The sequence below is a fragment of the Lethenteron reissneri genome, chromosome 28 (assembly GCF_015708825.2).
Source record: "Lethenteron reissneri isolate LAM-NWPU_2019-01 chromosome 28, ASM1570882v1, whole genome shotgun sequence".
NCBI lineage: Eukaryota > Metazoa > Chordata > Hyperoartia > Petromyzontiformes > Petromyzontidae > Lethenteron > Lethenteron reissneri.
This window is the reverse complement of record NC_083806.1, coordinates 2,435,835-2,463,807: the sequence shown is the minus strand read 5'-3', so window position 1 is coordinate 2,463,807 and position 27,973 is coordinate 2,435,835. Positions and strand designations below refer to the sequence as shown.

The following is a 27,973-nucleotide window of genomic DNA, read 5'->3' as shown; positions in this document are numbered from 1 at the left end:
TCTGACGTCACCGGCGCTGACGCCACTTCCGCCGCGGACGCGCAGGATCCACGTAGCGAAGTCGCCGCGGCCTGCGCGGCTCTCCCCATCGCGAGGGCTCCAGGTCGCTCCCTGTCTCAGTGTGTCTCTGTCTCAGTGTCTCCCTGTCTCAGTGTCTCAGTGTCTCCCTGCCTCAGTGTCTCCGTGTCTCCCTGTCTCAGTGTGTCTCTGTCTCAGTGTCTCCGTGTCTCAGTGTCTCCCTGTCTCAGTGTCTCCCTGTCTCAGTGTCTCCCTGCCTCAGTGTCTCAGTGTCTCCCTGCCTCAGTGTCTCCGTGTCTCCCTGTCTCAGTGTGTCTCTGTCTCAGTGTCTCCGTGTCTCAGTGTCTCCCTGTCTCAGTGTCTCAGTGTCTCCCTGCCTCAGTGTCTCAATGCCTCAGTGTCTCAGTGTCTCCGTGTCTCCCTGTCTCAGTGTGTCTCTGTCTCAGTGTCTCCGTGTCTCAGTGTCTCCCTGTCTCAGTGTCTCAGTGTCTCCCTGCCTCAGTGTCTCCGTGTCTCAGTGTCTCAATGCCTCAGTGTCTCCCTGTCTCAGTGTCTCAATGCCTCAGTGTCTCAGTGTCTCCCTGCCTCAGTGTCTCCGTGTCTCAATGCCTCAGTGTCTCAGTGTCTCCCTGTCTCAGTGTCTCTCTGTCTCAGTGTCTCCCTGTCTCAGTGTCTCAGTGTCTCCCTGCCTCAGTGTCTCCGTGTGTCAGTGTCTCAGTGTCTCCCTGCCTCAGTGTCTCCCTGCCTCAGTGTCTCAGTGTCTCCCTGCCTCAGTGTCTCTATGTCTCAGTGTCTCAGTGTCTCCCTGTCTCCCTGCCTCCGTGTCTCAGTGTGTCAGTGTCCCAATGTCTCAGTGTCTCCCTGTCTCAGTGTCCCAGTGTCCCAGTGTCTCAGTGTCTCGGTGTCCCAGTGTCTCCCTGCCTCAGTGTCTCAGTGCCTCAGTGTCTCAGTGTCTCCCTGTCTCAGTGCCCCAGTGTCTCAGTGTCTCCTTGCCTCAGTGTCCCAGTGTCTCAGTGTCTCCTTGCCTCAGTGTCTCAGTGTCCCAGTGCCTCAGTGCCTCAGTGTCTCCCTGTCCCAGTGTCTCAGTGTCTCAGTGTCTCCCTGTCTCAGTGTCTCAGTGTCCCAGTGCCTCAGTGTCTCCCTGTTTCAGTGTCCCAGTGTCTCCCTGTCTCAGTGTCTCAGTGTCTCTCTGTCTCAGTGTCTCAGTGTCTCAGTGTCCCAGTGTCTCAGTGTCTCAGTGTCTCAGTGTCCCTGTGCCCCAGTGTCTCAGTGTCTCCCTGTCTCTCTGTCTCAGTGTCTCTCTGTCTCAGTGTCTCAGTGTCCCAGTGTCTCAGTGTCCCAGTGTCCCAGTGTCTCCCTGTCTCAGTGTCTCGGTGTCTCCCTGTCTCAGTTTCCCTGTGCCCCAGTGTCTCAGTGTCTCCCTGTCTCCCTGTATCAGTGTTTCCCTGTCTCAGTGTCTCAGTGTCCCAGTGTCCCAGTGTCTCAGTGTCTCCCTGTCTCAGTGTCTAAGTGTCTTCCTGTCTCAGTGTCACAATGTCTCCGTGTTTCCCTGTCTCAGTGTATCAGTGTCTCCCTGTCTCAGTGTCTGTGTCTCAGTGTCTCCCTCTCTCAGTGTCTCCCTGTCTCAGTGTCTCCCTGTCTCAGTGTCTCCCTGTCTCAGTGTCTCCGTGTCTCAGTGTCTCCGTGTCTCAGTGTCTCCGTGTCTCAGTGTCTTAGTGTCTCTTTGTCGCAGTGTCTCAGTGTCTCCCTGTCTCAGTGTCTCAGTGTCGTGATCGTTCTGTGTGTCAATCGACACGAATATTTTAAGGAGTAAATTAAACATTAGCAGTGCTCTCAGCTTATGAGTGTGAAAACGATTATAAAACATTACACCAAACCACAATTGTGCCAACTAAAATTGGCATGGGTTTTGTTGTGTTTTGCTAAATTATGTGGAATGTTTGCTATTTAAAGTGAGGTTTTTTTAAATAAAACATTGAAATCTGCTCCTGAAGACAGACTGAATCAAAGTGTTTTAAAATACAGCACATGATATACGAGTGCTTTTACAGGTAGGAACAACAGGTTCCACACTGCCCACCAGGGATTATTTGTCTGTCTGTCATGCATATTTGTCTGTCGTGCACGAATGCGCTGTCCAACCAAGTTCCTACCTGCCCACTCCGAAGGAACGTGTTTTGGAACCAGAACAATTTTTTTTGACTAGAGGTTTAGATGTTTGTATAAAACATGTGTGATGAACAGGATGTTAATTAAAGTTTACAGTCGCTGAGAAAATCATCTGTGCACTCACCTGATTGGGCCAATTTCTTAATGCAAATTTATAGTGTAGTATTGTTGAAAAACATCGTTGTTTAAGGATTGCCATGTATTCAGCCCTAAAATACCACCAGCGTCTCGAATTAAAAATACAATCTTCTTGGTTCTTTCGGTAAAGTCACGTAGAAGGGAAATAATAAAATAATAAAACAATAAAACAATAAAATCATTCTCACGACGTTTCGGCTACAACGCAAGCAGCCGTCCTCAGGTGAAGAACAGGTCTGTATGTCATTCGGACTCTGTCTTATCGACAGACCTGTTCTTCACCTGAGGACGGCTGCTTGCGTTGTGGCCGAAACGTCGTGAGAATGATTTTATTATGTTTTATTTTTATTATTTTATTATTTCCCTTCTACGTGACTTTACCAAAAGAACCAAGAAGATGAATCCCTGCAGTCACGAAAGCTTTAAATCGAAATTTTTAAATACAATGTCATGTAAACTTGGTGAAGACTGGCTAGTGCCTAGTTGGTGTGGGACATAGTGGCTCATTGTCATTCATTGTTTTTGTTTTGTAACAGATCTTAATCTTCTGTGTCGAGCATGCTCTTCAATGGGACAAGAAAGAATAACAACATCCGACTTCAGTAAATCCACGTAATTGAAACAAATGTTTTTGGCAATTCGAAGTACAGCGAAATATATCTGGAACGAGTGCTTCCGATGGCCGAGGTTGGCTCCAGTGGCCTCGCGGATCACGATGTCGGCACGAAGGCCGGAGAGAAGACGACTCCAGACGGGCAGGATGGCGCTGCCTCAGCCTCCTCGTTACCCTGCGCCGCTGGTATGTCGCTTTCACAGCCGTGGGCAAAATGATCATTTTTGTTTTCAAATTGCTCCGAAAAAATAAAAAAAATTTGGTTTAATTTACAATACATTATCTATCTTATATATATTAAAAAGGGAAATTTGTGAATGTGTGTCTGGTCGAAATGTTTAGCATACTTCCCAACATGCAACAAACTTGAAATTTGGCACGTGGGTAGTTACCCTGCGCCGCTGGTATGTCGCTTTCACAGCCGTGGACAAAATGATCATTTTTGTTTTCAAATTGCTCCGAAAAAAATAAAAAAAATTTGGTTTAATTTACAATACATTATCTATCTTATATATATTAAAAAGGGAAATTTGTGAATGTGTGTCTGTTCGAAATGTTTAGCATACTTCCCAACATGCAACGAACTTGACATTTGGCACGTGGGTAGTTTCCAGACTGTACACAATGCAAAAAGTATAAAAATATACTTTTGTATTTGGGGGGGGGGGGGGGGCGCAATAATGGATATAATGTATTGCACGGCAAGTGAGCGGTGACGTCACGTCTGTGATGTCACCCGCATGCGGCAGCGTCACGCAGTGTGCCTGCCGACGTCACCCCCCCCCAACCCTCTGCGTAGGCCGTGTGTATCCCGCACAAATGCGCGTCAGAGCCGTCTCGATTTTCTAAGTGAACGCGACTATTTTCAGCTCGCTCTTCAATATAAAGCAGAACATTCATCTGTTTGTGTGAAGCAGCAAAAACTCTCCAACGCTGAGCTCTGACGTAATGAAATGTGCACAGCTGACGCTGTCTGAAATTTCTAAGGGAACTCGACTATTTTCAGCTCGCCACGTCATTCCCTTCCCGAGTTGCCCAAATCGACCTTTTGCGTATAAGTGGGTTCAGGTTGAATTTCCTTCAGTGAAAAACATTCGATTTAGTTAAATTGATTTGTTTCGGCTTTTTTCTTTCTTGCAAGCATAATTTTTTTCAGGGTTTTTCAGTGAAATATAAGGGAATATGAAATTAATCCAAGACAAGAATCCAAGTCCCGGGCGAAGCCAGGCTAGTAAAGCTAGTAACTATTAAAATTCCCTTCAGATGTTTGTGGGTCCCAGTTGTCTCTGATAGTTCAGATCGTCTTCAAGGGTACAGTGTTTTTTCTTTGGCCTCGTTCTGGCCCTGGTGCAACTGGTCATGCTGTGGAAATATGAACATCTCCAGAATGAAAGTGCCCATCTCATTGTGCACGATGTTTTGTTTCAGATATTTTCTTCCAAGTAAGATCGTTTACTCTGTACGTTTTTTGCAGCCGCTTCAAATCCGAGTGCGGTTTAGCTGGGTTGGGCTGCAGCACTACTGCAGGCAGGAGCTTAGTATACTACGGTACTTATCTGAAGATACCGCAGTCGTGCATAGTGAAAGCTTAGTAGAAGACATTTTTAAGATGCCCAGCTCAGAAAATTGCCTTTAAACATCTGGCAGTGGTTCAAGCAAACCTCACTCTGCTGCTGAGGCACTGAATGTTTGTTTTCAACCAAGTGTTAATGGGCTCCCAGAAGTCTGTACGGTTGATGGAATGTGTGAAAATTCTTGAATATGTATGAGGAAGGACAAATATGTGAAGGAGGCGAATTTCGTGAATATTTGTTACGTGTAACATTGTTTAGTTTAACAGCTGTGCATTTGTAACAGTCCCCTATACATTTATTACAGACACAAATGGATATCGTACAGAGGACATTGAAATGACCCAAGCTACTGATGGAAAGGCAGAGGATTATGTCGGTCATGTTCATCACACAAGTGAGGCTTTCCAGTCACTCAGGCAAAGCCTTCTACTCCAAGAAACTATCTTCAGTAAGATTGCATTTATTCAGTATTGTTGTTTATTGTTATGCTTGTATGAGTTTCCTTACATATAAGCTGTAAAAATTAACAGTTTATTTGTTTCTGTAGCACAAGAGATGCCCATTGGTAAAGATCAAAACGAAGGACAGATCAAGGCCAAAGCACAGAAACAGCTGGAAGAACAGTTACATCAGTATCGCGTAAAACAGCGTACTGGTCGGGTAAGCCATATTTCAGTTTTTTTCAGTTTCATTTATTAGGTATAGCCCTGTGAGCCATTCGGCTCTTGAATCGGGTGCAACCGCAACAAACCAAAAAATATGAGATGTTTCAGCAACCGACTGGCGATTTAAGCAGCGTATTGGCTATTTATACGGCGTCCTTGAATAGATAACAATAATGTCCCTTATTTACACAGGAAAATCCGCACTGGGTTTCAAAACTCTCTTTCGACAGTCAATTCCATTTGTGAGGGTTTGGTTTATAGGAGGAAACTAGAGTATCTGTAGACATCCCAAACGTTTGATTGGGAAGGACTCAAGCTCCACAGAGATTCAAGAATCAATTTCTGGACTGCTGTTTCCCAGCAACCTTGCAGCACAAGCTGACCACACCTGCTATTTTCTGGCAGTATACCATACACATGCGAACCAGGCTCACTCTTTCTCTTGGCTTCTGAAACCTCGTGAGATGAGGTGCATTCATGGTGTTTGGGTCATAAGCAGTATTTCCAACAGTATATATGTTTATAATTTGGACATTTGAGATAAAAAAAAAGTTATTTACGTTTGTGAACTTAGAAAATGAAAACAAAATCAAACAATATTTAATGCACCACTTAATTTGCATTATGAAAAAGATGCAAGTAGGTATATGTTATTGAGTGTGCCTATGTAACTGACCAAGTGACTCAGCAGTAGTATCTCACAATCGGAAGGTTTCGAGTTAAAATCCTGCTTGGGGGTTGACGCATCTTGTCATCCCTTGGGGGTGAATGATATGAGTACCACCTTGTGATGAAGAATTCAACAGTGGTTGTCCTATGGAGATATGGAGAGACAACCCCTGCCATAAGAATGTGGAATTACCACCACTTGCTCAGGGATGTAAGCAGGAAATGAGCACTGACTCAATGTGCTTTTCAGCAGGATAACTTTGACGATGAAACATCTAATCTCTGTCTTTTTTTTTTCTAACAGTTGACAAAGACTTCACCAAAACAACGACAAATCAGTACACTTGATCCAGACTTGATGTTTAACCCAGATTCACTGCCCCGAGTACAAACCGTTACCATGACGAAGGAATATTCATACATTCGAACAACAGTACCACGTGGGCCCAAGGTTGGCAGCCTGGGTATTCCAATGAATACCACTGATATGAAAGTGAAAAAAAATAAAGTGCACTCTCTGTCTGATTACAAATCGGTGGCAGACAACAACGAATATGACTTAAAGGATGTTGGAAATAGCTATAATGCATCATTTGGTTCAGGAACTATGAATTCGTCAACCTCCGCTATATCCCTTGTTACAAACACACCTGCGACTGAGCTTAATTACAACTTAGAAGTGAGGTCACCAGACGGCAATGCTACCACAGAGGTAAATAGAGTCGGCGTTGAAGATCACGCGATCACTGAACATAGAACCCCAGAACATCAGAGATCGGAGACTGTGAAGACGGAAGAGAGAGAAGGTCCGAGTGTCGGTCATGAGATGGACTTGGGGCAATATGCCACCCTCCATGACGTACTGACCTCCGCTGCAGAACATCTGATGGAGATGAAGTTGGATGACAGCGAGCACAATGATACAGAACAGCTGAGTCTCAGCGCTTCCAGCAGGTGGGTGCTATGGGTTCTGCGTTAGACAATGGTGGCTACTATCACGGAACCATTGCACAATAATTGCATCAACTTTCAGGTGGCATTGGACTTGAATAACAGTTTCAGTCCCAAATTACTGACATGCTTCAGATTTTAAAAAATCTGAATGGCAGTATGTCCCCTAATTTATCTATTGGTGCCTTATGCATTAAAATGTTGCCAACGGTGAATCCAAACTATCATACAACTTGCCTATTCAGTATACAGTGATCCCTCGTTTATCGTGGTTAATGGGGACCGGAACCCCTCACGATAGGTGAAAATCCGCGAAGTAGGATTGGCCCCCTAGGAATTCCCGTATATGTGTGTGTGGGTACCAGAATGTTTAAAATATGTATATTTATACTTTATATATATATTTTACTTAAATCAATTTAATTATGAAACCTTAATATTATACATTCACTCTCTCTCATACGATACGTATTATGGTGTTCTACACTCACCAATGACAGTAGTATCTTGAGACTTGACTCCAGTAATGACGACGATGACGATGACAATGACGACGATGACAATGACGATGACAATGACGACGATGACAGACCTGTGCAGTTCGATGAATGTGATGATGAATGATGATGATGATGGTGTTACTGCACAGGTATAATGAGGCCTTTAAATCAGTTCGAAAAATCCGCGATGCACTGAGGCCGCGAAACTTGAACCGCGAAGTGGCGAGAGATTACTGTAGTCTGGAAACAGGAAATTTATTTTAGAGAGCATTACATGGTATGCCCTTTTTGTTCCAGAATGCATTTGAGGAAGTGGATGACTTACCACTGTTCAAAATTAATCTTCATATTGAAGACTGGTGGCATTTACATATGTGAATCGGAGCTGTTGACAAAACTGGGCGATCATTTAAAAAGTGTTGTTTTTAGTGACCACGCTGCTGCAATGTGTACATCTGGGTTAGATGCTAAATGACCATCGGTCACATTCGCAGTTATTAACTAAGCAGGATGGAAATAGACATACACTGCTTTTAAATAACATGCCATGAATAGAACGTGTTTGTTATTCAAGAGAAGTTTTTCATCTTTTTAGTCATTGCATATTGGATGTGATGTGGATTAAAGAAAATGCTGACGAGCAAAACCAGTTCAACGGGGTTTAAGATCTGTTAGTGAAAAACGACATTACAATTGTTTTTAAGTGCGTAATGTTTGTCATGTTTTAATAAAATGTCAGCGCTAAAGTCACTAGAGCGTGCTTTGGCAAAGTCTGAATTGTAATTAAAAACATTTTTTAACACAGATTAATAACAGTAATCATTGAAGCCCTTATCAGACAGCCCGAAACTTCCTCTGCTTGCATCTGCAGAAGATGTTATGTTTATTACAGTCCAAATTGGCAAGAACATGTATTGAGTACAGACTAAACAAAAAGAGTACTCTGCTAGTTTCAAGAATAATGAATAAACCATAGTCTGGAAAAAAAATGGCACCCAATTGCAATACATGACCCAGTGTCAGAGATGTGTGAATGGGGAGATGTGTGAATGGGGAGATGTGTAAATGGGGAGATGTGTGAATGGGGAGATGTGTGAATGGGGGTGATGCGTGAATGGGGAGATGCGTGAATGGGGAGATGTGTGAATGGGGAGATGCGTGAATGGGGAGATGCGTGAATGGGGAGATGTGTGAATGGGGAGATGTGTGAATGGGGTGATGTGTGAATGGGGGTGATGCGTGAATGGGGAGATGTGTGAATGGGGAGATGTGTGAATGGGGGTGATGCGTGAATGGGGAGATGCGTGAATGGGGAGATGTGTGAATGGGGAGATGTGTGAATGGGGGTGATGCGTGAATGGGGCAACCTCAGCAGAGATTGAGCAGCGAGAGGAATGCACACATGCTTATTAACCCCATTGGCAAGTGCACTATGATGACAAATTGGGGAAGATGTGATAATCGTTTGTAAGTGAACCTCAGATTTTAACAACAGTATGAGAAAATATAGGATTATAAATGGTCAACATACACATCTATGTTACTCAAACATGTCATATTTGTAATGTATAAGAATCCTGTAGTAAAGGAGCTAATATTAGAAATCTGATGTACACCCTGTGACCTGTTTGATATCAAATGTAAATAACCATTCTGTTGTGTGGATAACTGTTTACTGTCCATTGCAGTGTTACTAATCTTACAGTGGAAAATGACGAGGTGTCCGAAATTTTGCGAGAGAAGACCCAATTGGAAGGCCAACTTGAGGCACTGGCTTCCGAAGCCAAACAGGTGAGACTGAAATTGTTTCCAGCTAAATGGCATTCAGTGCCATCATCTTCAATGCAGCACTGCCTTTCTAGGGCAAAGAGGCTTCCGGGCCAAGTTAGACCTGAGTACCCATATTACTGGATAGGGACCCCCATACCAGTGAGGTACTTAACGAGAGGGATCGCAGAAAGGTAATGGCGTCTCCAGCTGGCACTTGCCAGCGTGTGGTGAATTATGGTCAACCGCCCGCCATGATCGATGCACGTACAGCACGGTCTCCCGTAGCTGTGTATCCACCAGCCAATCGCGTCTCTTGAGTCTGTGGCTCTCTGTGTGAAACAGTGGGTCTCTGTGTGAGCCAGTGGGTCTCTGTGCGAGCCTGTGGGTCTCTGTGTGAGCCAGTGGGTCTCTGTGTGAGCCAGTGGGTCTCTGTGCGAGCCTGTGGGTCTCTGTATGAGCCAGTGGGTCTCTGTGTGAGCCAGTGGGTCTCTGTGTGAGCCAGTGGGTCTCTGTGCGAGCCTGTGGGTCTCTGTGTGAGCCAGTGGGTCTCTGTGAGCCAGTGGGTCTCTGTGTGAGCCAGTGGGTCTCTGTGTGAGCCAGTGGGTCTCTGTGCGAGCCTGTGGGTCTCTGTGTGAGCCAGTGGGTCTCTGTGTGAGCCAGTGGGTCTCTGTATGAACCAGTGGGTCTCTGTGTGAGCCAGTGGGTCTCTGTGTGAGCCAGTGGGTCTCTGTGTGAGCCAGTGGGTCTCTGTGCGAGCCTGTGGGTCTCTGTATGAGCCAGTGGGTCTCTGTGTGAGCCAGTGGGTCTCTGTGCGAGCCAGTGGGTCTCTGTGCGAGCCTGTGGGTCTCTGTGTGAGCCAGTGGGTCTCTGTGTGAGCCAGTGGGTCTCTGTACGAGCCTGTGGGTCTCTGTGAGCCAGTGGGTCTCTGTGCGAGCCTGTGGGTCTCTGTGAGCCAGTGGGTCTCTGTGTGAGCCAGTGGGTCTCTGTGCGAGCCTGTGGGTCTCTGTGCGAGCCTGTGGGTTTCTGTGAGCCAGTGGGTCTCTGTGTGAGCCAGTGGGTCTCTGCGAGCCTGTGGGTCTCTGTGCGAGCCTGTGGGTTTCTGTGAGCCAGTGGGTCTCTGTGTGAGCCATTGGGTCTCTGTGAGCCAGTCGGTTTCTGTGTGAGCCAGTGGGTCTCTGTGTGAGCCAGTGGATTTCTGTGCGAGCCAGTGGGTCTCTGTGAGCCAGTCGGTCTCTGTATGAGCCAGTGGATTTCTGTGCGAGCCTGTGGGTCTCTTGGGAGGCAGGTTGTGTAGACGAAGGAGCAGGAGGTGCCGTGTAAAACACCAATGCTGGCCGTCTAACAGCATGATTGCAATGTGCTGTGACAGGCCATGAAGGAGAAGACGGAGGTGCAGGCCACACTGGCGGCCTTGGAGGCAGAGCGCAGAGCGGAGCAAGCGCAGGCCGCCTTGGGGGAGTCCAAGTGCAGTGAAATGGGCCAAGAGGTCCTCACCCTGAAACAGAAGTGCCTCGGTCTGGAGCAGGCCATGCTGTGTATGCAAACCAACCTTGAGCTCAAAAACAGCGGCCTCAAGAACTTGAGCAACGATCTCGGTGCCGCGGAGCAACAGTATCAGCGTCTCCTGGGACGTTTAGAAGACCTGCAGAAGACTGTTGCTGACAAAGACAATTCGGGTGAGAAAATGTATCTGAAATGTGTAAATGAATATTGCTATTTAAAGCACGTTAAAAAACGTCTGTGATTAAGTGGAGTGTTTAAAATGTATTTAATGATCGTTACGCTTAGTTACTGAGGAAAGCCTCACTGAGTCTAAAGACTCTCTTGAAGTAGGGCCCTGCCAAGTTTTAGCACTCGGGGGAGATGCTGCTGCGGCTGTGTAATCCCAATTGATGAACTAACAGGTATTTTTTTCAGCATTGGGATATTTATCCAATACCAGTAGCAGTGTGTGTTTTTTAGCTATGGGAGGGAAACCACAGAACCCAGAGGAAAGCCATGCATGACAGGGGGAGTACATACAAACTCCACGCAGAAAGACACCCAGGTCAGGAATGGAACCCAGGCCCTTCTTGCTGTGTGGCACGAACATCACTACTGCGCCACCCTGCCGTTTTGTACAGTGTCCACGTGTACAGTAATACCCTGATTGACGTCTCCCCCTTTAGCGTCGTTTTTCAAATTACGTCGTCACTTTATTAACATCGCTACCCGATTTGCGTTGCCTCAACCCCACACTTACGTCGCTGACAGCATCGTCCGTCTTATCTCGTATCCATTGCCTCTCGGTCTTTGCCTCCACCTACCCTGTACGTTTCTTTGATTTATGTCGTCTCAATATCCGTGACATCTTTCGGGAACGCATCCCCGCCGTAGATCGGGCATTACCGTGTGTCTCACTCATTGAGTGAGTCGATGCTCAGCATCGGATATGACATAAAGCCATCAGTGGAAATTACACATTCCTATGGCAGGAGTACATTTATCTTTCAAACAGCTACTGTTGGCAATGCAAAGTGGTACTAATTGTATCAGTGCTGGAGAAATGATCGGTTGAATTGCCCGTGACCAAGATTTGATCCGTGACTCCTGACTTAGTTAAGATACAATTGTTTATTTGCGATGTACAGTGTATTAACGAATCAATACAATAAGCTTTGTATAACATAATATCCATTAGAGAGTGTACATCTAGTTCTTACACCCAGGTCACATGCTGATGTATCTGTAACTTAATTTTACGATGAACGATTTTTTCAAGTTGTTTGATGTTATTACAGGAAATAAATGTCATTTGATATTGATTTATTTTTTAGCTCCGTTTTCTATTTATTTTGTAATGTGGTTATTTTTGCTCTGATTTTTATTTAGTTATTTTTTCTTTGCTTTATGTTTGCTTCATTGCTGTACTTTGTTTTCATATCCTCTTCTTTTTTGACAACGTTGGTGATCCAAATCACTCTTGCAGATGAGGCAACCCTGGTCTCGTGAGTTGTTGCGCGATTAAACAGAATACACTTGAAATGATGGGGTGTGTGGCTTAGCCGGCGGAGTGTGTCTTTTCCCTTTGTAGTTCACATGCTGCGGCAGAACATGTCTTCCATGCAGCGGCAGCTGCAGCAGGTGCAGGTGGAGCGCTCTGCGCTTGCTTCACAGCTCACCGTCAGTCAGGGGGAGATCGCAACGCTCATGCAGGCGCGCGACTGGTACCAGCAGCAGTTGTCGCTTGCCCAGAAATCACGGGTGCAGCTGCAAAGTGAGCTTATCAGCATCCAGGCAAGGGACTGCGTTTTTTCTTGAGTTTCATGCATGACAAGTTCATAAGAATCGTTTTTGGGTTAGATCGCGTTATTTATAAATGTGTCGTAACCCTCCACCACCCGACACGGCCAATCAGCAAAAAAGTGTCACGTTGACAAAAGACAAATAGTTCACTACTTTAGCCCACCGGTGTGTTGAAGAGTGAAACCACAACATTTACAATTTTAGAGTACGACGTTTCGCTGGTAATTGCATCCAGCATCATCGGGCAATTCTAACCCAAAAACGTTTATTATAAATAATATTGGTCGCGAAAGCCTACGTGTTAAGCAAGACAAGTTGTTGGGTATTGGGGAATGTTTCTGTTTTCTTTGTATTTGTGTGTGTGTCATTTATGACTTTGACGTATTCTGCAATTCTTTTTTAGGCTGGGAATGCCAATCAGACGGGACTCATGGAACAACTGAAATTGGAAAACCTGGCCTTGGCCCAGCAGCTGTCAGATTCACAGCAAAAATCTCTGAAAGAAAAAGAACAGATTGCATTGCATCTTCAAACGATCGAGGTAAAACTATTAATCCTAATCGGCCATGATCAATCCATGGCTGGATGAAGGACTCCCCAATCCGCTGGCACCTCACGATCCTGTGATGTAACAATCCAGCCGTTGATTCCACCACACCTCACCAACGCTTGCTGCTGTCCGCCAGATCCCACAGCTGCCGCACAAGTCGATACCGAATGACCACCAAGATCTGCCCTGACTGTATCTCACTATCAGACCTTAGGTCTTCTCTTCCCTTTGGTCGCCAATGTCATAGAGGCCACTGCAATGTCTGTCTGGACAAGCAGGCCTCCCTCGTCCTGTTCACGCCCAGCGCAGGCCATTCTTTAACACTTACCTGCTATGTTCTCTTCCCAACTTCCAAGTTGCTCACCCTATCCTCCATTCTGCATATCGCATCCAGCACAGTCATTTTTGCTGAATCGTATCGTAAAAAACGTACCTGCCACGTTCTCTTCCAGACTTCTAAACTTGTGCATTGATTACCCTATCTTGCCACGAAATGCCTAGCCTCCGTCTCAAGACGACACCTCAAATGCCGGCAACTTTTTTAAGACATCTGGCGCATTGATGCTGTTTTTCGACCACGCTTGCTCAAGCGCATACACAAAAAGTTTTAATTTGTTGTGGTGTTCTTTGGTGGCAGGCTGACTTGTTGGACCAAGAGAAGACGGTGCAGCACATTGAACAGGCCAAGGCTCTGGTGGAGCAAGACCTCGCACAGCGGGTGGAGAAATTCGAAGATGAGCGCTTGCAGCTGATAAAAATGGCTGACTGTTCAACTCACTTACAGAAGGAGATGGACAAGGTTATTTGCATAGGTTTCATCATGAATTGCTTAAACTGGCCAGTGGCTCACTATTACAGTGAGCGGCTCACAATTGGAAGGTTGGGAATTCAAATCCTTGTTGGGGGTTGACCCCTGAGAGTTGAACCAAACGTAATCTGGAACGAGGAACTGGTTTTAACCGTACATTTTCCGAAGCCAAAACTGAAAACTGAACTCAAATGTTTTTTTTATGCTCTGGAATGAAAACTCAAAAAGCGAGAATGTAATTACCAGTTAAATATGGTTAAAATAACTACATATTACACTTTGCAGCTAAGGTGTTAAAACCGTTAACACAACAATACATTATAGAGATACAGAGACACACACACACACACAGACATACAGAAACACGGATGCACGTACAATCACAAGGAGACATTATTTTGGCCCTACGCCTTTTTCTTGGTTACTTTCATTAGTAGTTTGGGCCAAAACGTCGTCGTCTTCACGTGTAATGCTTTTGTAGGTCAAGACATGTCATGTGTTTGTGTAGATGCGGCTGACCGTGCATCAGAAGGATCTACAGCTGCAGGCCCTGGAGCAAGAGCATGTGAGCATCATGGAGCAACTGTCGAGCAGCCAGGAGGCCCTGCATGCCAAGGAGCATGCCATGCACATTCTACAGGCTCAATATGACCTGCTCGGCTCCCAGCTCGTCGACCTGCAGGCAGAAATGAACGTCAAGGACGACAGCATCGAGTTCCTTCAAAACACGAAGCTGGTGCTCGAGGTGGAGCTGCAGGCGGCGCGTGCGGAACATCAAGCGGTAGGTGAAGGACTGGGACAGCTGGAAGATTGCGCCAACACAACAACACAAGATCTGCAAGAGCTGAGACAACAGCTGACGGTCAAGGGAGCGCAGGTGACGTCACTTTACGTGTGGTTTTATCACGATGATGTTGCTTGTTTATCCAGAAAACCTCATTGAGTCTGAAGACTTTTCAGGAGGGTCCTGCCAAATTTGTGTGCAAAGGGAACGATGTTGCTGCTGTGTGTAATCTCAATTGAGTAATTTGCAGGTAATTTTTTCAGCTTTAGGATGCGTGCCCAACACCTGTTTGTTTCCCAAGTAACCCGGAGAACCCAAAGTTGAAATCCTTCCAGGAACGGGGGAGAGAAACATACAAACTCTACCCAGAGAGGCGACCCAGCAGGGAATGAAACCCCCCAAGCCCTTGCTGTGAGGCACGAGTGTTACCACTGGGCCACCCTCCCCGCCACCTTTGATGTGAATTGTAGTTGTGAATTAGAATTAAACTTACGTCTGCTGATGATTATGCTTTTCACACAAAAATGATCCAAATGTAGTGTTAATCATGTGGACTGAAAATTTATACTTGTAATTTTAAAACATTGAATCATAGAGGGAGTAAAATGCAATGATAATGAGAATTTTTGCATTATCATCAATGATAATTTTCATGAAAATTGCTAGATATATTTCACAGGCAGGGAGGACATTTTTGATTGAATTTAGACTTGAAATACGTGCACTTTTTCACTCTTGTGAAGATATAATCAAGAGGCACGAAGGAACCACTGACAAGTTGGAAGGCACCCAACAATTGCTCAGTCTCTGCTGTCCTCTATACTATGATGATATTGTCAGCCAATTAATAAGTTTTATACATACGGGAGGAAACTGGGGTACCTGAAAAAAAACTGCTTGGAAGGGGGCAACGCTGTATCCCCGTACAGCTAGAAACACGGAGATTAATCTACTTGCTGTACTGTAACCTCCTGGCAAGCCAGAGTATGGTGACCACGACGTCTGTTGGAAGGGAGTTTCACAACGTTTGTGTGATTCACCAACCCTCGTATTGCGATGTTTGGCCAACTCCATTCATGAGTGTTTACACATTTTACTACGTCGTGTGAACCGTTTGTATCATGGTTGCATTTAAGAGCATATTCATCGTTAACCATGTTATTACAACCAATTGTGTTAAAAAGCACCTGTTTGTACTATTTCTAAGTTCAAGTTTCTGTTATACTGGTAGGAACCTCCTGGTTACACCAGCCCACAGGGGATTATTGTGTCCATCCGTCGTGCATCCAAAAATGGGAGGGGTGTGGCTGGGTGGAGAGGGGTGGGGAGGGGTTGGGTGGGGAGAGAAGGAGAGGCTGGGTGGGGAGGGGAGGGTGGGGAGGGGCTGGGTGGGGAGGGTGGGGAGGGGCTGCGTGGGGAGGGGCTGGGTGGGGAGGGGCTGGGTGGGGAGGGGCTGGGTGGGGAGGGGCTGGTCACCCCGTGGTTCCCTTATAAAACTCAACGTTTAACCTACTCACGCCGGCTTGAGCCCGCCCTCACAGTCGGGCATATTTGCGGAATACACCACGCCGCCGTTGACCCTGGCCATTGACCGAGCAACCCAATGTTCCTACCAGCTCCCTCCACAGGAATGTGTTTAGGTTGGGTGTATTCGGCAGGCCATAGGAACATGGAATTTCCACCACTGGTTTAGGGTTATGAACAAGCGAGCACAGCACCACCTCGGTGCTCATTTGAGTAGGAAGGTCCCGGTGTGAGAGTGCTGGCTGGAGAGGTCTGCATGCTTTATTGCGTAGGGTTGTGCTCATGTTTATATTATTTTACTGTGTTGTTTTTTTTAGATTGAAACAATTCAGGAAGAAAATAAAAAACTTTTGAAGCAGGTTCACAAGGTGAAAGACCAGTTAACGCAACAAAAGGTGAATATCAGATCATATGAGCACTTTGCATGCTACAGTAACTTGTCAAAACTCGTGATATCGTTTCTCGCCTATTACTGGCTTGGCCCAAGTAAAGTACGCATCTTCTATTGTGGAGCGATGGCTTCTCCGCAAGATCTGCCTGTCCAATGTGCACCGGTCATGTGGTGTTCCAGAAGCGCTCGCTGAGTGAATAATACGAGGGAACATTTTTGTAAGTTATAGAATCCGAGCGCTTAATGCTGAAGTGAAATAGTTGTGCAATTAAATTTCAATTAAATTAAAGGAAATGAAAAACTGACTCTTTTTTTAGCCCATCTTCCCTAAGTTTGAAAATAAATATCCTCTCTTTATGTGTAGTGTGTTATGGACACTTTAAAAGCAGGTGAAGCCATTTCTATTATGTTTACGAATATGATCTAAATAATATAATGCCTCCTCCACTATTGCTGAAAGTAAAAGTTGGATGGAAACATGGCCGCCACTATGTGTCAGTTTCACTGCGGCCAGCGATTTTTCTACGCGGAATGCACGTATCCTGAAAATGAGGTGTAATTATACCCGTCGCTTCTTTCTATGTAAAGGTGATGGTTGAAGCTTACAGGCGAGATGCCACTGCCAAGGAGCAGCTGTTGAAGGAGCTGAAAACGGCAAAACACAAGCTGGACGTGGAAGTGAGAGGTCTACGTGGGGAGCTGCTGAGCTTCAAAGCTGAGCGCGAAACCTGGGTGAAGGAGCAAGATCATCTGAATAATGAGCTGAGGCAGCTGAGGGAACATCTGACTGCCATGGAAGATGAGGTTCTGCGAGCAAGTAGAGAGAGATCTCGCGTTGAGGGGCAACTGCAGGTACTGTCTAAACTGAGAACTGTAACCTTCACCCTCCAAATGCCATGCTAACTCGGGGGTGAGTTGCCTGCATATATCCATCGATTTTATAAAAGCCAGGCGTTCCGTTTGTCCCTCAACTAAATTACGAGAGCCTTTTAGAATGCCTGACTCAAAAATATAGAGAAAGTGGACACCCCCCCCCCAGATGTGGGGGTAAAAAGTTTACAAAAATTGTCCAACCCCCCCCCCCCCCCCAATTATTTTCTTTTGTAGGAATATATGCCTACACACTCTACATACAATAGAGTCCGTAGTATCTGCACACATTGAGGGGGGGGGGGGGGTAGAAGAGGACATCAGTAGGGGTAAGCCACGAAGTGCCGAGAAGCCCTCTGTAGGAGCTAGAGTAATGTGGTCGCTAGGCCGCCGAAATTCTAGTTTAAAAAAAAAAATTCCCGCCATTTCCATTAAGACCAAAAAGAGGCAGTTGACAGCGTGTAATAGCATTACATAGCCAGTTTACAGCGTGTAATAGTATTGCATAGCCATTTAGAATGTGTAATAGTATTGCATAGCCACTTACAGCGTGTAATTGTATTTAAATGATATTTATATCCCGCCCGGTGGCTCGGCAGGAGAGAGCGAGAGGTTCCTAATTGCAAGGTTGCGAGTACGAACCCTCGTCGCGCGTTGACTCTGCCCGTCATCCCTGCTGCGAAATGAAATGGATACTACTTGTGGGGGAAACCAACAGTGGTCACCCGCTTGAAATGCTCGCCCGTGCCATAGGCACGCGCAGTTTCCACCACTGGCTCATTGCTGTTAATGGGAGATGAGAACCACCACCTCGTTGCTCATTTGAGCAGAAATCACTTGCAATTGTATGTTATTGTTATGTTATTTATATATTTATATTGTAATAATATTACAATAAATGCAAGTGCTGCAAGGCTAAAAACACCATTGAAATCACCGCAAATCACGAGCCAGTGCTGGAATTGAAACTGCCTGGCGTGTGATGTGTTTGCAGAGCGTGGTGATACGGCTAATAGCTCGGCAGCGTTGCTTTGCACGCTGTTATTTTTTGAGGTTTTGCGGTTTGATTATTTGAAAATTGTTATGGGCCCCCAAAAAGCCACGGTATATTACATGGTATATCACACGGTACATCTGTCCACATTATTTCCAGGTTCCACTGTGCTATTTGCACAATGAACAACATCATTGGACCACTTTTTGCAAATATTTTGTCTCTATGTCGGAGGTGCATCATCACCAGCCAAGATCAATCCAGAATCATGATCAGAATATTTACTGACACAGGAGGAATCCGATGAGCTATAAGGATTACAGATGCCCAGTAGGGGCAAATCAGATCGTTACACCAAACTAACAAACAATACAAAAACACGATAGGAGTGCAAAGTGTAAGAAAGGTAAATAAATCGCTTTAAAAAAATGTTGCTTCATTTTTAGAAGCAACCTGGCCACAAATGATAGCTCAACGATGTTGCTTATCATGTTGAAATTTATAGCAGCCAAATTATCTTTGTAATCCAGATGCTCTGGTGGATGAAGGATTTCCAAACTGCTAACGCAACCACCTTTCAGTGCAATATTCCATCCAACATTTGTCCATGAATTGATTTCATCGCTCAACCTCCTCAGTGGACATCATTTTGGATGCGTTTCGTTCCTTTGCTGCCAAATTTATGTTTTTTTCTTTACTAGCGTCCATGAACCCTTTTAGGTGTGAATCCATGTGCTCTTCTTTCTGACTAAATGTAATGCTAGGAATACATCTCTCCGTGCTTTGCACACTTTTCTGGTGCTGTTCTATGTTTTTGTTGGTGGCTGTTTCTGAACCATTTGCCATTGCAGGTAGTCCACACTTATTTACTGTTTCTTATTCAGTTTTCCAAACTCACCCCTGATGCGCTCTCGTTCGCATTAACTGCCTTAATTATTGTAATACAGAAATGTGTGTGCCCCATTTGTACATGCAGTCACTACAGTCAGAGATAGTCATCAATGTCATCCACGAGTCAGGAGAATGAGGAGTTGAAGACGCAGCTGGATCAACTGCAACGAGAGGCTAGAAAGTAAGTTTTTCACATTTCCCGTTTAACTTTTTACGACTCATTTTTTTTTTGACGGTCAAGATACTTTTAACGATTTTTCGTTTTGTTTGTAGAGCCATAACAGAGCAAAAGAACTGCATGAAGAAGATTGGAACGGATTTGAGTTCCGCACAGAAAGACTTGAAGCTTAAGCACAAGGCGTATGAACATGCCGTGAGCATATTGAGCAGAAAACTGCAGGAGGCACTTTCTGCGAAAGAGACTGCCGAATTAGAGCTCAACAAGTTACAGGCAAACGTTGCAGCCTCCAACACGCATCCTACTGCAGTACGTCTTTGCTTTCAACTGATTTAATGTGATGTGGTTTTTAAGTACATGTTTTTATCCCAGATTCAAAATATATCAGTTTTGTCCTTTGCGCGCACGCGTGTGTGTGTGTGCGTGCTTATTGTGTACTTGTTGATGTGCGATCGTTTGAAAAGTGAGTTTGCTTAGAACTTGGAATACGTTTTGGCCACAAACATGCTAGGAATTTTATTTTTAAAAATTGTGTTGTAAAATGCACTAACCTATGAAATAATTCCACAATCTGAGCGTAGCTTTTGTGCTAGAAAATGCCCAAGTGGAGACGGTCTGATCTTCACCCCCCCGACGACATTTACCGTTACCCTGCAGGAAGTGTCTTGAGGATGTGAAATTGTCATTGTGCAAAGAGTAATGAAGAGACAAATCCTTTGATGCTGCATTGTCTCGTGGCTGTTGTGTGGTTTTTACACCATGTCTAACATAATTGTTATTCTGAAAGATTTAAATTTAAACCACCATCAATACTGACGAAATTTGGTGCCACAATTCCTCAATTACAACAGATGAATCTGCGCTTCTTTTGCATGCTCATTATCTAAGCAAAAAAAACTCGCGAAGGCCCAATTTACCGAATGAATTTTATACACATCAAAATAATGCTCTTTTTTTACATTTATATTTTTGAAGGAACATGTGGAGTCCCTTAAGTCGGAGCTGTGTGCTGTCGTGGAAAGGAAAGACATGCTTGAGAAGGAACTCCAAGAAGTGATTGCATCAACAAGCCGGGACTTAGCAGAGAGCCGTACCAAGATGTTAGACATGGAAGGAGAGGTGAGATTTGCTTGTCTCTTTCGGGGTTTGAAACGAGATGGGTGCCCACTTTTATTACCCATTTTTCTTTTCCATGAAATTGTTTGTATGCCATGAAGATATTTAGAAGAACATGTTTTGCATTTGCTTCTATTTTATTTTAGTTTCTACTTGACGAGGCTTCATTCTCCAGACGTATTCCGTTTCTACGCGGTAATGGTTAATTGTAGGAAGGCACGGTGTTGAAAGCCAGTGATTGTTCTTAGCACCCTTTCACTGCTTCCGCACCTACCCAGCTATTGCCATGGCTGGTGGCGCCAGAAGTGCCGTGGTCTGGGGTCTGGTTTGTTTGGAGACACGGCAGGGAAATAAATGTCGTCATCGTTGTACTGAGCGTGGTGATGATAATCGTAGAGAACTCCCCAAGTTTAAACACCGAGTAGCCATTTTTATTACAGAGGGAGAATTATTATTTTTCTGCTTGTTTACCCGGGAAGGCCTCATTGAGACTCTTTTTTTGGGATTAATCTTGCAAAGTTTTTCCAATCGGGGACAATGTTGAGTTGTCATCCCAGTTGAGTGATTTGCATGTCACGTTTAATATTGGGATGTTTTGGCCAATACCAGTTTCATGTTGTGTTTTTTTTAGTTATGGGAGGTAACTGCAGAACCCATAAAAAAAACCCATGCAGAGCATACCAACTCCACATAGAGAGAGGGCCCGAGTCAGGAATCGAACCTGGGACCTTCTTGCTGTGAGGAACAACTGTTCCCAATGCACTGTCCCGCTACCACCCTGTTCTATTCCCCACCGCACGTGGCTGTCTGTGTCTGTGCGCAGCTGGAGAAGCTTCACGGCGCCAACAGGCGCGTCCGCAGCCTGGAGCAGCTGAATCGGCGGCTGGCGCTCGAGCTGGAGCACGAGCGGGGGCGTCTGGCGGGGACGATGCGCTCGCACGTGGCTCTCAAGGAGCATGCTGCCATGCTGCAGGCGGCAGTGGCTACCCGCTGAGGCCCACCTGCGTCAGCTCAGCCTGCAGGTGGGCGTCGTGGGCACAGGCTGTGGCCGTGGATATTGTGGTGGAGAAATGTTTTTAATACCCGAGCGGATCGGCAGCATTGCATTCCGGCGACAAAACACATGCGCGCACAACGTGGAGCAAATCTGTGACTGACACATAAGACACTAATACACAACATGACACAAATTCCTTACGCAAAACACAATCACACGAATTGAAATGCGACGCGTTAGTGCTCGTGACCTTTTGTGCGACAGGCATGACATATTTTTGGTAATTTTACTTGCGCAGTTTTCAGAATATAATGCTTATCAGTTGTCTGTAATGTCCCAACCAATCAAGGAAGCTGTATTGGTGAAGTGTGTCCTGTAGTGCGGTGTTCACACTGGGGCAGCGACGCGGCTCAGCGGCAGCGCTGCCAGTGCTCGTGGATGAGGGTTGCAGTTCAAACCGGGCAGGCTGTCCTGGTTAATACTGCAGTTGTGTGTATCAAGATCGCGTGACGTCATTCGAAAATAGTAGGCCATTTTGTGCGCAAGCATCATGGTGCAAATTTGCCAAATTTGAAGAATTGCCCCAAAATCGCCTCAATCGGGATAACACGTTGCAACATCGTCTCCCACAGTGATATTACCGCAGACCGTGTGAAACACAGCATCTTCCTGGTAACCTTGCGCTGCGGGAATGGCGGCAATACCGAATTGTATCAAATTAATGTGCAGGTTCAAGCTGTACTGAGGCAGAAGGAAGAGGAAGACTGTCGCATGAAGCAGATCGTGCAGTCTCTGCAGACCTCGTTGGACAAGGAGCAAGAAAATGTGGCCGACTTAAAACATCTGGTATTTATGAAAATGTCGCATTATGCTTGCAAGGGGAGCGATTGCTTATCACGTGGTTGACAAGCCCTGTCGTCATCATCAGCCACCTCTCATGATCCTGCGATGGAACAATCCATCCAGCAGTTGTACATGAACTGATTTCACAAACCCTGCAGATGGCAAATTTTCTGGACAATTTTCATCGATATTTTTTTGTTTACTTCAGCCACTAATACACCGCATACATTTTGCAAGTGTCATTTGTAATGCCGGTAATGCTACGTTTCCGGTTATTTCGCAAGAAGGTTGCAAGTTTAAACCCTCGTTGAGGATCGACTCGACTCACAACCCTCCATGGTCAATACATTGAGAATCACTTTGTGGGAAGTCAACGGTGGTTGTCCTGTGGATAAACTCAGCCCTGCCAGGGGACTGTGGACTTGGCACCAGTTGTCTCGGAGGGCTGCACACACAAGATTAGCACCACCACAATGCCCTTGATAAGGAAATCTCTGCGTAATGTCTCATATTGAAGGGTACGTCGCTGTTTTGCTGTGCTCGTAATGCTCCTGTCTTTTATTAGGTGTCCTCCACAAAGTGCGAGGCAGCGGACAATCGCCGCCACTTCAAAGCAGCTTCCTTGGAATTGGCAGAGCTTAAAAAAGAGCTTTCCACTAAGCAAGGGATGATGAGCAATATGCAGGAAGAATTGGAGGAATTAAGGCAAGTACATGAAATCGGGGTCCACGTGTCGGCTCGTTTGTAATTTGGGTGGTGCAGCGGGTGACACTTGCACCTCGCAGCAAGAAGGACCTGGGTTTGATTTCCGACAGAGATGCCTTTCTGCATGGAGTTCTCCCCCCACCCCGTTCTGCATGCGTGGCTGTCATATGATAACATTAGATGCCGACCGAAACTGAATTTCTGGTTTCGGCCGAAACCGAAACCAGACCGAAAGTTAAAAATTTACTTTCGGCCGAAACCGAAACTAACTATGCCGAAAGTGGCCATTTGCCAACTTCCGGCGCCGAAACCGAAACCGAATTTCGGTCGGCCTCTAGATAACATGTTAATTATTTTCTCCCCTCATCTTTTCCACTGATTCCACTCCACCAACATATATTTTTTTATTATAATTTGGATCTTTATTGTAGAACTTAAGGGAAAAAAAACCAATACTTAGTGGCTTAGAAGTTGTCATTGTGTCCAGGCTAAAAGAGGCATCTCGCGAACGGGAGGTGACGGAGCTGCTGCAGGAGTTGGCGGAAGTTCGCACGGAAGTGAAGACGCTGCAGATTCGACTGTGCGACGAGACTCGCCAGCTTCCCGACACTCAAACGGTACAATTCAATTCCAGATTTGAAGTTTTCGTGACTGCAAGAATCCATACTCTTTGCTTCTTTCAGTAAAGTCACGTAGGTGAAAAAATAAAAGAACCAAAGGGTAGAATTCAACACTGAGCGAGTTTGCGCGCGCGCTCGGTCGTAGGAACGGGGAATGAATGAAAAGCCTGGTGTGTCACTTTCAGCTGGAGGACGTGAAGTGGCAGTGCGAGCAGAAGGACGTCGAGATTCAGACGCTGAGGCAGCAGCTCTCCGGAGCGGAACACAGGAGTCGCATGGAAACGGAGAGTGCCCAGGCGGCTACACAAGTAAGGTTAACAGGCCTCTACTTCGCATTGTCAAATCTGTCGGGGGCGGCTATCACAGATGTGCTTACTGCTGGCGGTGTGATGGCAATGCCAGGCAGCGGGATGGCGCTGTGGTAACACTCGTTTGATTTCCGACTCTAATGCCTGTCTCCGTGCAGTTTGTAAGTTTCTTCCCCTGTTTTCCATGGTTTCCTCTCGTTTCTTTGGGTTTTATTTCCATAGCAACAAAAAAAACCATGTGGCATTGGCCAAACATCCCAATGAAAAATTACCTGCAAGCTATTGAATTGGGATGACACACAACAACATTGCCCCGTCCTGTAAAAGAGTCTTGAGGCTGGGGCTTTCCTGAGTAAACACGCACGGTATATTCATGGCCATGTGGCTCAATAGTAGATCACACTGCTCGCAATCAAAAGGTTGCGAGTTAAAATCCTGCTTGGGGGTTGACTCACTTCGGCCCATCATCTCTCAAGGGGACGATAAAATTGATACCAATTTGTGGGGAGGTTAACAGTGGTTGTCCGATGGATAGACTCTCTCTCCGTGGAAATGCAGAATTTACATCACTTGCTCACTTGGGTCAGGAGTACATGAGCACTGTCTCGTTTGTGTAGAAAATAACTTTGACTTTTGATTTGTGTCTGAAAAGGAAGCGAGGTCAGAAACGGAGCTCCTGCGAGAAGCGCTCGCTCAGACTCGCAAGGAGAAGTTTGTAGCGGCAGCGCGTGTGAGGCAGCTGCAGAGCAGCATGAAGGTGGTGCTGCAGCAGAACGAGCAGCTCAAATTGGACCTGCAGCAGATGCAACAGCCCCTGTCGTTGAGCAGGGTACTTGCAACAACACATTACACGCCACGGCAAAACCTCGTATCGTCTTATTTTATTTCTGCCTTTTTTTATTTGAAAACTTCAGTACAAATTAAATTGCAGTGTGTAAACACTTTAATCGCCTGAACTCAACGTTGAATTTTTTTGTAAATTAATTTTGCTGTGAATGTGTTTTAAAAGTAATATGTCTGAGCCTAACATTCATTACAGGAAATGTATTCATTTAAAAAAGAATGTAATTTTTTTGACTGTTTTCTATTCCGTCATGCAAATGATTTTTTTTGCTCTGATTTCTATTTGGTTATTTTTGCAATGAATCGCTGTACATTTTCATATTTTGTGTATTAGTTTATTAGCACGGTTGGCTACGTACGATGGGAAAGAAGTGCAACGTACATACATCCGTACAATTGCTTTTGAATGCTCACCTGGTTAAACGTAAATTTGAAACCTTGCCCTGTAATGCATGATGGAATAGCAGAGTTGAAATGTAATACTGAACGTGTATAATGCAACACACTGAAATGCATTCAGTAATCTTTGCTATAATCGTATTTCAATTCAGGCTGCGGGTGTGGCGAGCACATTGCCTGGTTCTGGCAAGAGCTTGCACATCCCACAATGCCCTGTTCCGGCTGCGCTCCTGGAGGAGTTGCTGAGGCCCCCAAATCCGGCCCCAGCTCAGCCCTTGGCCAACCTGCAGAACTGCCTGCAAAAGCTGAGGTCTGTCTTTGATTCATTCGTAATGGAGCTAACATCTGTTGTGGTTGTGGACAACTTGTTCTCCAAGCCTGATGATAATGAAAAGTAATATACCAATGTGTTTAAAGAAGGTGTTTAACCAGTATGTACTACCTGCTATTATAGGATTAATAAAGAAGGTAATTAACGATAAAATATAGCAGAACAGCGGACAGTACACACACAAACATGGAGAGAAACATGGTTAGAACTACAGATTTAGAAAGAGGAATATATGGATTGAGAACTTGGCAGGCGAATGACAACATCCCAACTATTCAGAGAAGTGAGCTTGGGCAGAACGCTTTGTTGGAAGGGATGACGGCCGATGGTTAATAATTATGGGGAGGGGGGAGTGGCAGCCATGGAATGGAGGCGATGGATCAATAACAGAAGCTTGTGCGCAGGTGCCAGCTCTATTGTTGCGTTGGAAGATCGTGAGAGGTGATGACGGCTTGAGGAGGCCTTCGTCCAGCAGTCAGCTGTTCATGGCTGAAGATGATGTTGAATATCTGTTGTGTGAATTGTCAAATAATCTACAGGAAACATACTGTTAATCCACTCGGCTCATACTGGTAATTCTCATGGGGGCGTTTCGGTGGCGAGATGTTACCTACCACCACTGGTGGGGAGGGTGGGGTGGCACGTGCCCCCCCCAATGAGCCGATCGAAATCCCTAATTTCGATCGGATCATTGGGGTTTATTAGTAATAAATTGGCATTTTGCGACCCCCACTGCCACTTTGTAGCATATTATTACGTGCCAGGGACTCTTATGAGATGATAGGACAATAGTCTGAGTCTATAATTAGCAATAAGTAACGGCAAATCAGTTATAAGTGACTCACAGAATTGTGCGCAGTTGCGTCTACAGTCCACGACTTCCCTGAAGGCATTCACCTTCAGCGAGCGCTGATGCCGATCACACAACGCGGTTCGAATTCGACCCTCGATCGATGGCTGCGCCATCGCCGCACACGCGTCGAATAAAAAGCAAGGGACAAGTCCTTACTTACTAACAACTCCTCTATCATTTTTCATTGCTGGAGGGGTTGCCCCCCCCTACCTGAAAATCCTGGCTCCACCATTGCCTACCACGCCCGGTATAAAGGAGGTCGAAAGTTTGATCCCGACCCTAACACCTGCTGTATTTTGGAGTTTGCATGTTCTTCCTGTGTCGCTTGAATTTTCTTCCAGGTCCTCCAATTTTCCAGAAACTTGCATTGAGTGTTTGGCTGCTATAAATTTCCACATGATAAGTCAGTTCGCCGAGCTGTCATTTGTGGCCAGGTCACTTTTGAAAAAGAGCTCAGTGGGCCTTAGCTAGGAAAATAAAAATAGTAATTGGAGAGCTGGTAGTCCACGTGAAAACCACTGGCAATCCACTTGAAAAGAGCTAGTAATTCACGTGAAATGGGCTGTGGGGACATCCACAAAACAGATGGAGGGGACGACATCAGTTGGTGTGCAAGGTCCTGCGCAGATCTTTACGTCGCAGGATTGTGAAAGGTGGCGGCGACTTGGGGAGGCTTTTACCCAAAGCTCATGATGATGAACTGTGAAGTCCCACTTGTTAGTTGAAGACACGTAATCGTGATGCGCGACTTGACGTGGTGTGTTTGTGTGCTGCTCTAGGTTTGAGATGGAAACGCTGCAGCAGCAGATGGAGGAGCACACGGTGGCTGTGCACGAGTCGGTGTCGTCATGGACAGAGCTGGAGGGACAGCTGAAAGATCTGAACACGGCCGATGGGTCCGCACCAGCGCTTGTAGAATAGCAGAGCGTGGACTGAGGGTGCCCATACATTAATTCAACATATTTAGTTTAAACCGTTGGAAAATATATTTAATTAAGTGAACTTTATTATTTTTTCTTCTGCAGATGGTTCTGTAACAAGAAATTAGTATCACAAATAATAACCGTATTCTGCTCCAAACCTTGCCAAATGCACGAACATTTACAACGACACAGCAGGAATGATTGGCTGCAGAATCTGAACAACATCCTGGTCGCACAATTGACTGTTTAAAACCATCAGCATTTTTGGGTAACACATATACGCATACTTGTATAAATCTGATTCACGGATGGGGAGTACAGTCGATGTGTGGGGTGGTTGTGAGATATATATCATGTTCCCTGCCACTGAATACATTTGTAGGGTGTTTTTTTAATGGAACACTACACTGCATGCTGGAATAAAATAGATTTTTTCTTTTAAATAATCAAATGTTAAGGTTGGAAAATCAACAATTGTGGTGTATTGAAATGAACTTTCAACACATTTATGAGCAACCAAATGTTTTCTATATTCAGGTTTGGTGCAATGCAGGCATTTTGGGTTTCCCCATTACTTTTGGCATTGTCTTGATATTTAATAAAACCACAATATCCCCGGTGCTGTGTAGAGTTTGATTTTCAAAGGCGCAAGTGTTGGGCATTCAGTGTCAATCACCTGTACATTATCTGATC

The 27,973-nt window shown here is 45.4% G+C and overlaps 1 protein-coding gene across 1 annotated transcript; it reads left to right on the top strand.

The window, feature by feature from the left end:
- Positions 1–10: 10 nt before the first annotated feature.
- On the top strand, positions 11–27,973 carry LOC133348769 (golgin subfamily A member 3-like). The gene is given in 26 exon segments (XM_061561756.1): positions 11–103; positions 2,862–3,124; positions 4,817–4,960; positions 5,060–5,172; positions 6,151–6,800; positions 8,986–9,088; positions 10,437–10,743; positions 12,141–12,343; positions 12,756–12,893; positions 13,540–13,701; positions 14,219–14,587; positions 16,336–16,413; positions 16,998–17,261; positions 19,250–19,267; positions 19,269–19,345; positions 19,438–19,651; positions 20,318–20,461; positions 21,282–21,449; positions 21,451–21,480; positions 22,185–22,301; positions 22,864–23,003; positions 23,491–23,620; positions 23,809–23,931; positions 24,584–24,760; positions 25,326–25,483; positions 27,137–27,973. Coding segments are annotated over 25 exon segments (4,305 nt in total). The 5' UTR covers positions 11–103; positions 2,862–3,003; the 3' UTR covers positions 27,294–27,973.